Source organism: Artemia sp. Qi Xiang Cuo, chromosome 6 (assembly GCF_049724085.1).
Source record: "Artemia sp. Qi Xiang Cuo chromosome 6, ASM4972408v1, whole genome shotgun sequence".
Classification (NCBI taxonomy): domain Eukaryota; kingdom Metazoa; phylum Arthropoda; class Branchiopoda; order Anostraca; family Artemiidae; genus Artemia; species Artemia sp. Qi Xiang Cuo.
The window spans coordinates 73,708,637-73,722,994 of record NC_142799.1 but is presented as its reverse complement, the minus strand read 5'-3'; the positions used below and the strand labels follow the sequence as shown (position 1 = coordinate 73,722,994).

Sequence of the window (14,358 nt, the reverse complement as noted above, 5' to 3'; positions counted from 1 at the left end):
ACTTTTTAGTTTGTGTGGCCAAACTGTTTTAAGGAGGCCGTATGTCTTATTAACTCAATTTCAGTAAAAGTGAGAATCCCCTTTACTTCAATAGATCAAAAATAAACCGCCTATTTCAGATTAGCCTAAATTTGAAAATACCTTCGCTTTGTATGCTTAGTCGTAAATCTTGAAGTTACATTTCTTTGCTAAGTATCAAACAACATCCGAACCCATAATAAATTGTTAAAGACCCAATCCGGACCAGTTTTGTGTAAAACAGAGTTGAATATCGTAAAGTGTTAAGACATGTCAAGCTTTTAGAATCTAGGCCAAAAATACTGAAAAAAACTACTTTTTATCAGAAATTTGGGGATTGGCTAAAAGGACGTTACGGAAAGTCGCAAAGTGAATCAAAATTAAGTACCGTTTGACCCTTTGGGACCAAAAGGGGGCTCAAAGTATTCAACTGATAACTTAATTCAAACTTTACATTTAAAGAAATTGAGACAAGGCAGATTTTTGCCATAATTGGTAAAAAGATTAATTACTAAGTTCCTTTTTCATCTCCTCTCCTCACAAAAACTCCCGATTCCTTTCCGATCCCTACGTTTTATTCAATTTGGTACTTAATTTTGATTCACTTTGCGACTTTTCGTTCTATCCTTTTAGCCAATCCCCAACTTTCTGTTAAAAAGTAGTTACTCAAGTTCGTTACAACATCAATTAAGTGGGGGAGGATAAAAAAAATTATAAATTTGGTCAAATTTAGCTCCGTTCACTTTCAAAAAAGGTGTGTGTTCAGTTTGTCCGATGGTGGTTTCTGACCTAGCAGAGACCAAAAGGTTTGAAACAGTGTTAGTTAAAGTAGTAATTTTGAAAGTGTTTACTAGTGTAGAATTTTTTTCTCTCCTTTTTCTTACGAGTATCGTCAGTAGTTTAAGGATTTTGGTTTTAGTGCTAGTGCGCTAGGTATTTTGGGAGAAGACCCTAACCGTATTTTTCAGCAAAATCGGTATATTCAATATTGACGAGTTAAAACTGGGGTAATTAGCGCTAGTAGGGAATAAGGTCTCTATTGATTTTGTCTAGAAGTAGAGAGGAAATAAGAAAATCCCAAACAGAGGGTCGAGACATTGGAGTAGTAGTAAAGGAAACAATAAAATTGAAGAATATTCCCTTAAGCTTAAATGCTCCACAAAGTGTTTATGGAAAAAGTGAAGGGCTTAAGGAGGTATAGAGAAACAGTCAGGCCAGACTAGGTTGGCTAGGCTCTTTAAGGGATATGAGTCAATTTTGGTTAGTTCAAGCATTCCCCGGACTAACGAAACATCGGAAAGGGGTGAACTCAGTAATAACACTAATAAGAGGGATCTTACGTCTCTGAGAGGGAATAGGCCTGGCAGCAATAGATGCTTGTCCTCCAGATCTACTCATGGCAAACTGGGTGAGTTCAAAGTGAGACGAGTCGGTCCAAACACGTGTGGAACCGAAGGCAGGACAGGCTCGGAAGGGAGTGAAACTGAGTCCTGTGGAAGACAAGTTCTGGTGGTGGAACTGAAATAGCTGGCACGGAGAATTGGACTGGGTCCAAAACACCCACGGATCCAGACACCAAGAGGAGTGAGCCGCGAGAAAGACAAGTTCGGGTTGTGGAACTTGCAAAGACCAGCACTCAAGAAGGAGTTGCTGGCATAGAGAATTGGGATGAGTTTGAAACACCCACAGACCTAGAGGCCAAGAGGGATGAGCTATATGATATCGAAAAAATTCCAAGATTTGACATTTTGGGTAGAGCTCAGAAGGAGAAATCTCAAATTTGGGAAAGGAAAGAATCCGCTTTTTAAGGTTAAGAGATCTCCATTTGGTTCCCGTGGATGGCTTAGTGTATGCATTAGAGGATTTTGACCAAGAGGGATGTCAATTTAGACATGATTATGCCAGATTAGAGACATGTCAATTTAAGATCATTTTACCAAAAAAAAAAATAGTTGGTACAGTCATCCGTTTCATACATTCAGGTCTTTTTCTAGGGTCTGAAATGAGAGCTGTCAAAAACTTAAATAATTTAAGACAAAGTGATGTCTTTGAAAGGATGCACTGCCAGGTTGAGGAGTTAGTAAAGAATTGTGACCTCTGTTTGAAAAGAGATAAAGTTAGTACTGTTATCCCACTCTTAGAGAATATTTTCCGTATTGACCCCTTTCTAATTCGGTCAATTGATACCACAGGAGAATTACAACTTAGCGCGAATGGTGATCAATGCACATTAGTAAAAATATAGTAGTAGCACCATCTAAAGAACATTGATGACAGTAAAATGCATCGCCCATAGGATTTAGAATATTTTTGAAATAAAAAGACAGTGCCCATAGGATTTAGAATATCTGTCAAACCAGGATACAGATTCTGGGAATTATATAAAGTGACTCCTTATAATGTAGCCGCACACCATCGTAAACTAGTAATAATTTGTGATTTTTCTGTCTCCATTAAAAGAGATGAGTTCAGAATGTTTGAAAGGTTAAAAATTCCGTTTCTGGTACTTAATGCTACGTATTTCTTAAAATAGAGAACGGGTACAAAGTGTTTTTTCTTAGAATCTATTTGTTATTTGCCTTTGGTTTTTCAAGTCTTCCATTATTACTGGACCATTTGGCACCTTTAAATACTCTTTCAAGCCTTCATTTATAATTTGGAAAAATGTCTCTAAAGTCCACACGAAAGTAAAGTCATGACTGTTAATAAAGGGCAAGGGTTATGACAGAGCCGTCATTTTACTTGATGACGCCAGCTTGAATTACAAAAGCGAAAAAACTGAAACTTCTGAAGCATAGCTTAAAAGCTTATATTAAGACCAAGTTGTATTCAAGTGTTTTGTTTAGTAACCTTTGCCAGAGTCATCATAAAGGACTAAAACAACTAAGCTTCCATCTCTTCTAATTTTAAAAATATTTGCCTTAAATCTTCACTTTGAATGGCCAATCCCCAAAATTGCGAATAAACGTTGAAATAGCCCAAATAAAAAAATAGAATTCAGTTGTTCCTAAAGGTCAATTAATATATCTTCTCTTTATTAAAATGACAGCTGAAATTTAACCTTAAAGTAAACACAGACTTGATTTATCTCTGCTTGACAACATATGAGCCGGATTTTGATTTCAGATGCCGCAAGGCCGACAGGGAAAGAAACCGTAGGTTAGAAATATCCACATAAACTGATGAGGATTCTGGCTGAGAACTTCGCATAAGTTCTACTACATTAGGAAGACAAAATTGAATATTTACTTTCTTTTTACTTTCAAGATAGGTATAGTTCAACCCTTACCCTGGATGAAGTGAGGCAAATACGAGTTTCCTTGCAAGAAGGAAAAAAGGAAATATGTAACAACATAATGGACATTGACTTTCAATATTTTTACACTCTTTATATCTATAATAGGACTCCTTTCAGTGGGACTGATATTAAAAAAAATAAGAAAATTACGGACAGATTATCGAGGCAAAAAGTCTCTGGGATTCCATATATAAGTAGCACAAAGAAAATTGAGTTAAAATGATTCTTAGTAAATTTGTGTTTCTTTTCTTTTATCCTTTTTAAAACAAAAATTATGCTAAGAATTTAAGTGGGGGAGATTGTAAGGAGACCTTATTTCTTAGTAACTCAATATTTTAGTTATTCAATTTCGGTAAAAGTTAGAATTCCTTTTGCTCCAACAGATCAGAAATAAACGGACTATTTCAAATTAGTCTAAATTTGAAAACACCTTCTCTTTGTATACTTAGTCGTAAATCTTGAGTGATATTTCTTTGTTTAAGTATCGAACAACATTTGAACCCATAATAAATAGTTGAAGACCCAATCCAGATAAGTTATGTATAAAACAGAGTTGAACATCGTAAAGTGTTACGACATTTCAGGCTTTTAGTATCAAGGCGCAAAATACTAGAAACAACTACTTTTTAACAGAAAGTTGGAAATTGCCCAAAAGAATAGAATGGAAAGTCGCTAAGCGAATCAAAATTAATTACCAAATTGAATAAAATGTAGGGGTCGGAGAGAAATCGGGAGTTTTTTTGAAGAGAGGAGATGAAAAAGGAACTTGGTAAGTAACTTTTATACCAATTATGGCAAGCACCTGCCTTGTCTCAATTTCTTTAAATGTAAACTTAAAATAAACTTGGTCAAAACCTCAAATATCCTATATCTGTGTTGAATTAAGTTATCAATTGAATCTTTTGAGCCCCCTTTGGGCCCTAACTTTAGTTAGAGCGTTATTTCCCCTTTGGAATCTGGCCCATTTGATTTATTAGAAGTTTGAGTCTTGCGGATAATTTAAGGCAGCCCCTTGGACTTATTATGATTAATTAAGAGATAAGTGATCTAATTAAGAATAATTAGATTACAGCGAAGTGCGGTGATCACCCTTGTAAATAAATCAGGATTCTTGTTAGATTTCACTTCATGTGGTTGTGGGTCTTATAACTGATAACTGATAAGGGTTTTTATTTAAATCAAACAAATAAATAAATCAACCACCAGAAGCAAACTTGTTTAGCCTATACACCCTTAAAAAAACCCCTGATATATACATCGCTATCAACAACGTAAAACAATAGATAAATAAAAAAACAAAAAAGAGAGAAAAAAAGCACGGCACAACCTCCTCCAACTTAGTACAGCCCCCCCCCCCAAAAAAAAAAAACCATAACTAATTATGACCGCTCTCTCACTACCACCCTTAAACAACCACAATAAAAAATAACAAAAATACAACTGAGAGACCCCTCAAGAGAAAATGGCTAAGAAATATTATACTCACTAAAACACAGAGATTTAACTCCTGAAACTAGCAATATTTTCATCAACTAATACTTCATTTGGTAAACTATTATAAAACCCTGGTCCAACGTGACGGATAGAGAAGAATGATCTACGAGTTAAAGCCTGAGGTTGTCTTATCTGGGATGCTGTTTTGATTGAGTATTCATGGACATTACATCCAGCCACGAACATTTGACCGAAACATTGTGGCAATAATCCACGCTCATATTTAAACAAAAGCAAAGCTGAATAAAATTTAGAAACTCCGTGTAAAGGCAGAATACGTCGTTCGACATATCTCCTTCTCACTGATGTACCTTATTTATCGCCACAAAGCACTCTTATAGCTGAGTTCTGCATCGCACGAAGCGGAAGTAGATGTGTCGGGAAAGTACTCGACCAAACGACATTACAGTACAAAAGGTACGGGTGAACAGTAGAAAAATACAAAGACCTTATGACTAATTATCACCGTTCTCTTCAGCTGAAAAATTTCTTCAGCTTTCTCATAATCCCAACATTCCTTGCAATCTTACTACTTAACAAATCTATATGGGGTTTATAACTTAAACATTCATCTGTCACGACAATAAGGTACTTGACAGTCTTTAGTCGCTGGATTGAAGTATCAACAAATCTAAGCTCATTAACCCATGGATAGTAATTGGGGTTTCTTCCGTAAACTAAAACCTGTGATTTATTGTTATTTAACCTCAGTTTGTTAGCTCTAGTCCATTTCCCAATTTGGTGCATACCCGTAATAAGCTTCTCCATGAGTTGGAGTTCCGTCTTAGCTGCCACTGTAAAATGCACATCATCTGCAAATAGGGCAATTATTAAATTTATGGTTTCGCTAACAGAAAGATTCAGGTCAAACGAAAAACCATCCACAACTCCACACGAGTCATTAATGAAGATTAAAAACCGTGTAGGCCCGAGCACAGCCCCTTGTGGCACACCAAATTCAATTTTCTTTGTACCCGATACGGCACCTCCAACACTCACATACAAAGAACGATTATGAAGGAAAGACCTTAAAAGGCCTAAGAACGTCTTAAGTTCATCTACAAGTTCATCTTTATACTTCCTTTTATAATTACGGCTAGGTCTGTCTAAAATCCAACATTATTGACGGATAAATAATTTAAGATTAAAGAAATTTAACAACTTATGTGAGTTTCTTCTCAGTAACATAAAATTGGCGGAATAAACTTAGAATAACCAAAGATTTAAGGATGGAAACTCACAACAAGGAGGGGAGGCTTTATTAGCTGTGTGCCTTTTCCCAGGTTAGTGTTTCATGGAGTTCTTCCTTACCTTCTACGTGGAATCTTCCTTACCTTCTACGTGGAATCTTGCAACGTTATACGGCAATCTGAATCTCGAGGAGAGCCCTATTCCATTTTGCTTGTTCTTTTACCTTCCTGATCCTTTCCAAGCCGTAGATACAGCTAGGTGGCCTTGATGTTATACAAAGGAACAAGGAAAGAGGAGTACTACTAGACAGGCAAACAGTTTAAGATATTTCCAGTCTAGGGAAAATTCAATCAAGGATTTCTCTGTTGAAGTTAAATTTTATCGAAGGTCCAAGGAACATTGATTCTGGTTACAAAAATAATTAGAAAATACGTTGTTTTGGGTTAAACTTTCTAATCAATTGTGGTTATACCGAGTTTTGCCCACCTTAGAAGCCTTCGATTTACTCTCTCGAAATACCTTAACTAATCAAATAAAACTCGTAATAGTAGTGCTTTTATTTCCGACTAAATTAGCAGAATTTACCTAATTTGATAATTTAGACTTGAATATTCTAATACCACAGATCCAAGCCTTGATTAACTATCCAAGTGAAAATCTTCAATTAGAATTTCACTAATCCTAAACTTAAAATAATCCTTTTTCTCGGTAATGACGCTTGGACAATAGAAGCAATCTCCTTAGAACGACAAACACACACATACACTATAAGACAATTCAAATCAGAAAAGAGCCATTGGGAAGGCTTTGTATAACAACAGGAATTACAACGTCTATCCTTTTTTTTATCGAATTTAATAATAAAATCAAGCTGTCACCGAATTCTGAGTTCCGATTCAAACTATTTGCTTCCGATAAGAGGACTATGAATTGATTGTTTGTTCCTCTAAGAACTCTGGGTAAAAGGGTTTATAAATAGAATTTAATACGTTCAGAAGGAGCATTTAGAGGGATGGGTTTACCCAGAGCCTGTTCAGGGTAATAATCAGACTTAGTTTCTAGTCCAAGAAATAGGGCAATCTTACACTATTCAGGATTGACTAGGCGGTCGTATAGCATAGATAAGCGATCCGAATAAACGACAGAAAACCAAAAGCCGACATCTACTTTCCCTGAAAATTTAGAAAAAGCTTGTAACTTCACTTTTTCTTGTGTTGGAGTTAAATATATATAGTTTTAGAGAAAATAATATCATTAGAAAATATAAATTTAGTTTTTCGATCAAACGGAGCAGAATTTTCTTTTTAAAATTCAGGAAAGGATACTCCCTAAAAATCGTTCTAGTATACTTGCTAGGAAAATGCCCAAGGCCACCACAAAAGAAATGTCATATGATCAATTTGAAACCTCTTCAAATTTTTTGTGATGCAACCCACTGTGATTGAAAACTCTGCAGAGGTAATTCTATTTTCGTTTCGATCAAATTCCATAATCAAATCACAAATTTTAAACAGGTTTCAATGATAAGTAGTCCCCTGGGAGAATTCGCTAATAGACCATTTACCTTTAAGACAGTCAGCAGATGTTGAGGCTCAAAAAATGCTATTTAAGGTATTAAACCCTCTTAGATCCCCCCTTTAAGTCTTCCTTTTCCATACATTTAGTATATAAGTATAAACACGTCATAATTAAGGCATATATTTCAGCATTAAAGTGTGCAGAGAGCAACGTAAATCAGAAACGATCTTTACTGAGAGCAAAATTGGTAAAATTCGATCAAGAAGCAACTGGGAAACCCTGACTTTGCAAACTTCTTGAAGATAAGCTGAAAAACTAAGTTCCTGCGGCTAGTTTTTACCACCGGTCTATACGAACAAAGGGGTTTCATGCTACTATCTAAACAAGAAAAAAATTATGGCTAAAATCAATGCTTCAATAAGTTTGTGCTTCGATTATGCTTCTTTGCATCTAAAAATACACGCGGAAAGACGTATTTGATCTATAATAAGCTGTTTACTTACTGAAGGCGTTTGTAGTTCAATTTGATTTCCTTTCCTGTAATCGGATCTTTTGGCTTAGAATCATACTTAGCATTCACTACCACCTTACAGAAATGTCGAAACTTAGATTCGCGTTTCACAATCCATAAGGGGGTATCAAAGAGGGGATGGTTTTCACGAAGGTCTTCTTCCCTCTGATTCCTAGAAAATTACAGCAATAAGGAACTCCCTTAACGCATAAATTATAACTTAAAAATTTTTAAGATTATAAACATTCTGAAAGACATTTGGGAATGTAAAACGGAATATGTCAGGTAACCTACAGCATCCAGCACAGGTCAAGCAATAGTAAACGACGTACATAATTTTTTAGTTAAAGAGACATGGTATGACGGTGACTGAAGAGCATTCAATTTGGCGTCCAATTAAGGTTATAGATCTTCACTTTGTAATTAAAGATCTATTAGATCATAAAAGATCTTTACGTTATATATATCACAATAAATGTAAAATATTTACAAAATTACCAAGTTGAAAGCTATGATTTTCGCCTAGAAACATGATGTTGAAGTTATCATAGAAAGCCTTCAGGTTGTGAAGCATGTTTAATGCTAGTTCCATATTTCAAAGGAGACAGAACGTCACAAATTTAGATTAATGCTCTATTTGTTTCATTTTTCGTACGACTCATATCCCAAAGAAAAAAATTGTTCTATGTATATATTTGCTACCAAATAGTGAATTTACTTTATGACTATTGTTCACATTTGATTTTTCTTAACAAGTATGGATCTTCCCATTGTACTACCAGTACCATATTATTAAAAAAAAATTCGTATGTATTTGAAAACTTAAAGAATAGTGCTCTATGACTATCAGCATGCGCCGATATAAAAAAAGAAATACAAATAAAATCAAAATTACAAAACGTTTAAATTCTTCAAGTCGTGAAACAGGGTGAGTAGTAATTTCAAATTTCATAGAGTTTCATGAACTTAAGTTTCTTCATTGGTGCCAAACGGTAGGGGAGGGGGGGGGGGGGCTTGAACCCATATATTTCAAATAATACTTTGTTATTTCTGTTTCATAGGGATTTCCTATTTCAGTTACGTACTGCATTAAACAAGCAAGACTGTCTAACTGGCTGTTTGTTGTGGTCACCCCTGTGCTTCGTTCTCTCACAGCTGTTAAATTGCATTGCTACTTTTTGGGGACCTTTTTTTGACTTTTCGATGTGTTTTCATACCTTCTTTCTATTGGAATAAATAATCAAACAAACAAAAACTGTGTCCTTATTTTTACCTCTTCATTTCATTCATCAAGGTCAATACATTAATATACCCTCTTCTTTAATGTTTTAAATAGCTGTAGTCAAATCACTTAAGATTCTGAACATTTTAATTGTAATATCTAAAATAATATTTCCCAATCTTGTAAGACCCTTGTTTTGAAATATATAAAACAGCTCCTCACCAATGGTTTATTACCCGTTCTTGACCGGGGTCAGTCAAAAACAAAGCGTCGGCTTCAGTTTATATTCATCGTTCTTGTGAATTTGCAACCAATCTTGAGAAAAAAGTGAGAACAAATTTTGGACTTGTTTTGCGGTGAAAATGTTGGAGCAGAAAGAAGGAACTGGGAATAATGTGAGCACTCAAAGGGTCTGGTTAGTGAAAGTAGATTCCTCCACTATTATTTTAAACAGGCGGCACAATAAGTGACCCAGGTTGACATGAAAGTTTGATCTGTATCCTGAAGCCCGTTATGGATTCCACCAGTCATAGCAGTCAAGAACCTCTTTCAGATATATCTAGGACCTTTTAAGACAATTCAATTGACCCAATTCTTGAGAGATATCTGGCTTCCACTTCTAACAAAAGGAAATTTAGTGCCCATTCCTTTTGGGACTTGTCAATGGATTGAATACTCAAACACATGCATCATTGTTTTGTTTACTACCAATTTTTTGTCGGGGAGAATCTAAGGGCTGGAAAAACAGCTGAGAAAAGGGCTTTCATAGAATAAGAATTTTGAAAGTGGCCAGAAGGTTCTACTCTTTTAAAGCAACTGTTCTGCTCAGCAGTAACGTATACCAGTCCTACTGGGTTAAATCATTAAGATGATTCTGAAAAAGATATCCATTGTATTTCAACATGGATGGAATTTAAGATAATTATTACTAATATTTTTAGATCTATTGCAAATGATGTGTAGTATATCATAGCAAATGAAATACATCAGATCATAGCAAATAATGTCATGCGAAGTACAGTTTTTCCACTGTTTGCTTTCTTGACTGCCAGGGTCTTGCTTTGACGGGTAAAGATGAATAAGAAACATCCGCAAACCGGGTTCTATTCGTTGAACTGATTGAGGGAATATCTTAAGGTGACAAAAAGCTGAAGGCCAAGTTACTGCGCTGATATGGCTACTATTAGTCATCAGTACCAAAATGACGCATTTAATTACTTTGGTATTCTTGCCGCCAGGAGAAAACACATTTTTAGAAAAGGAAAATTAATGACCCCAATCAGGTACATACCAAATGAAAAAGCAGTGGAGCGACCGATCGGCTGCTATCACATGCAAAAATTAGACGACGAAAGTTTATCCGCCTCGGTTTGCGAAATTATAGAAGATTTTGGTGTGGAAATCTGCTTGAGAGTTGCCCAATGTTATGTCTATATTTCGGTATGCCCAATGTTACGTCAGTGTTGTCAATGTTATGTCATTGGTGTGTCTGTTGTGAGCGGGGCATTTAACGGAGTTCAAGCAATGCTTAGGGAGAAGGTATCTCATGCTGTCTATGTACACTGTCATGCCGAAAGAGTAAACGTGGATTTGACTGAAAGCCTACAAAAAATGAGCTAGGTCTTGAACCTATTTTTCTGTGATGCAAAGACTTTACATGTTTAAATCATGTAGCAACAGTTGACATGAACTATTTTGTAATCCCAGCGTATTAGCAGGACAAAACTCTCAGAGCTTGAGAGGACCGTCCAGACTCGTGGGTTTTACGCAGTTCGCTTATCGCCAAGGTGAAAGCCGGATATGATTGTATTGTTGCTGTGATAGCTGCAGTCTCTGATAATTTTGATGGCGGGGTAGCTTATGAAGCAAAAGGACTATTGGACAAAATCAACTCGGCCTCTTTTGCATCAACTGTGTACATAATGAAAAAGGTTTAATCATTGTAAATTGCTTATCAGAAGAACTTCAAACAAAAATTTGCTTGAATTGCTTGCAATGATTTCGGGGGCATCAGAGACACTCCAAAACTGAGAAATGATGACAAATGGAGCAACTTAAGCAAATCATATCCAAATTCTTGGCTTTAACTATATAAGGGAATCAAAATCTTCACAATTTAATGCAAGTGCTCGAAGCAAAAGATGTCAAGTGATTTCTATTCCTTTTAAAGGCTTATTTTCAAACTCGACAACTCGTAAACACGAAATCAGTCAGCCAGTTTAATAAGACTACGTTATAATTCTGTACTTCAAGGTAATAGACCGATTCAAGACCGAAATGGACCAAGTCTCGTGTGAAACATGCATCTGCCTGATACTTTATCTGCCTTTGACCTCTCAAGTTCCGTTTTTCCTGAATTTTCGAAATTTCGGAAAGGGTTTTGTGTCATTATCAAGGATTCTCGGTGTCGAAAACTATGCCATAGAATAAATTGGTATATTCACTCGAAATATCACAAACAGAGTCACACTAAAACCTAAAACATTGAAAGATCCAACTATCTTTAGAAACATAAAATAACTCCAAGTTCAAATTAAAGAAACAAAAACCTTTAAGTCAATGACGAATAAAAAGAATAATGAACTAAAACAAATAAATATGTAGAATTATTAAGTGGTGAGTGTAGTATTAAAAATCTTGATAAATGAGGGAAACAAAATTATTTGCGTAATGCATATGTCGAGCTGGTACCGGCAGAATTTTAGGTATCAGTTCAGCTACTTGTCTCGGGAGCCGTTGGCACGACGAGGGATGCTCAGGGGGGAGGGGTTATCGAAGCCGAGGATTTTCCAAAGTACCGACCCCAAATGTGAAACACAATTTATCACGACTTGCCGAAAGAGTTGCAAGGGAAAATCGTTTTAAAAGGGAGCAATACGGGTTTTGGGACATTTAGAAACTACCAAAAGAGCTCGGTATTGGATCCTTTCCTAGCAGTTCTACTAGTCAGAAGTCAGGCCGTAATGCCAAACGGGACAAGCATATTTTACCTGGGGTCTGATAATCGTAAGAAAAATACGCAATAAGGGGGGGGGGCTTGGGACACCAGGACGAGCACGGATTTTTAAAGAAAGGATGGCCAGGTTTGCCTGTTTGATATTCTGTGTCTATCTTTCTTTAAGTCATCTGTGAGATTTATTCCTAAGGGTTGATATTCATAATACTGCAACTTGAAACATTCTATAAAGCAAGTGATATGTTGTCCCTCAGAAAAGAAAAAATACGAGCGATTTTTTTTGCGATTGATGATCATTTTGCCCTCCTCAGCTTGGCGTGATAAACCCGCCATTAATCTATCTGCCTCGCTTGAAACACTTTTCACCCAGCTCCAGCACGGATAAATCATCGAAAAACTTAAAAGTTTCCGACCCATCATTTGCCCATTCATTTACCATGGTCAAAAAAGGAAAGGGTCTAAAATTGTTCCCTAGGCAATTCCTCAAAAGATTGGCTGGGGATCAGAATAGGCTGATTTGTAATTAGTTCTCTTACTTCTACTCGAAATAAATTTGCAACTATTCTTACTAAATATGCATCAAAATTAAAATGTTTCAATAGCTTGCGGATTAGGGTCCTATGGATGATCAAACCGAATGCTTTCTCTAGGTCAATTGCGATGAGTTTGACCCAGCGTTCCGGTTCATATAGATGATTTAAAATCTTATCAAGCAAAATCATTACGCAATGGCTTGTCGAACCTTTGGGAATATTACCAAATTGTTGAGGGTCAATTTTATGGAGAATAAAAGTTTTCAGCCACCCAGCGATGAAACTTTCATAGATCTTGATAAATAGAGGTCATCGTAACCACACACCTGCAAAGTCACACATTGCTTCTTTTTTGGGCATAGGGAGTTATGAATCCCTTTTTCCAGTTTTATGGGTACTGGCCTGATATTGTAGTCTTGTTTAATATTAAAGTTAACGGAACATTCAAGTATTCGGGAGAAGTCTTAATGAGGTCAACAGGAATATCGAGCGGTGTAAATAATTTCTGAGACCACACTGGCTAATCATGATAAAACATAGAATCGCGAAGAAAACGAGAACAATTAACAGCCAGTGAAAAAATTGAAAAAGTATGCAAATATTTTGGTCAAGACCACTGCTTGACCGTCCTCAGTGCAGAATAAAACTGATAAAAATATAAAAACCAAACCTTAAAATAAAAACACCAAACTAATATTGGACGACCCTTTCTTAGTAACGGTGAAAGGGTAACTGAATAAAAAACACAAGTCTAAATGGCATTTCACGATTTCATTTTACGTAAAGCACTCTTAAAGGCTAATTGCTTTCCAGTTTGATTATTATCGGAGATTCTATTTGATTGCACAATATAATATAATTATAGCTTTATGACTGCCAGGTTGGGGAAATGGTTGTCAACACGTTTTCGCCCCCTTATGCAAACGCAAACTTCAATGTTCAAACTTGGAATGTTGTTCAGCTAGGGGAAAGGAACTTTCCAATATGGACTTACACTCAAATATCAGATCAAACTTTACCAAGCCTATCCTGCTCTAACTACATACATCAATATAATACTTTTAATTCTGATTGCAAATGTCATTAGTTTTAGGTATGTCCATGAAAATTTATTTTTATATTCGGAGCATGTGTATTAGCAAATCCCCTCGGAAACATGAAGACTTTAAAGAAACGACGCTTATAATTTGGATCATCATAATTTTTTTATTTGTTTATTGACCCTAATCTGATTAAAAAATTACAATAAATAGTTACGTGCCTAAGAAAATATTGAGCGATTAATAAACAAGAGAAGAAAAAATTCAGTAATACGACCTAGAAGGAAGTTGCAGTATAATGTTCAGCATGCCCAAGAATCTTATTTTGGAGGTTTCATTCTCCTAAGCAAAAAAAAAATGTAATTTTTCCCAAGAAATCTGATAAGACATAAACGAATAAAAAAAATAAATAAAAACGCATCCGTGATCTTTCTTCCTCCTTTTCCGAAATTCAGGCAAATTTCCTCAGGATCGTAGCTTTTGATTGGCAACATTAAACTTAATGAATTTTATGTATTTGGAATCAGCATAAAAAGTAAATTGTTTGGATTTACATATCGCTATCTAAATTTTTTTT

General features: G+C 35.7%; 1 protein-coding gene across 1 annotated transcript in view; it reads right to left on the bottom strand.

The window, feature by feature from the left end:
- Positions 1-14,358, bottom strand: part of na (sodium leak channel non-selective protein na) — a 228,890-nt gene that overhangs the window by 70,593 nt on the left and 143,939 nt on the right. Inside the window, exon 16 of the mRNA XM_089091203.1 lies at positions 8,023-8,202. Within this exon, the coding sequence (XP_088947329.1) occupies positions 8,023-8,202 (180 nt within the window). The remainder of the gene's footprint in view (positions 1-8,022; positions 8,203-14,358) is intronic.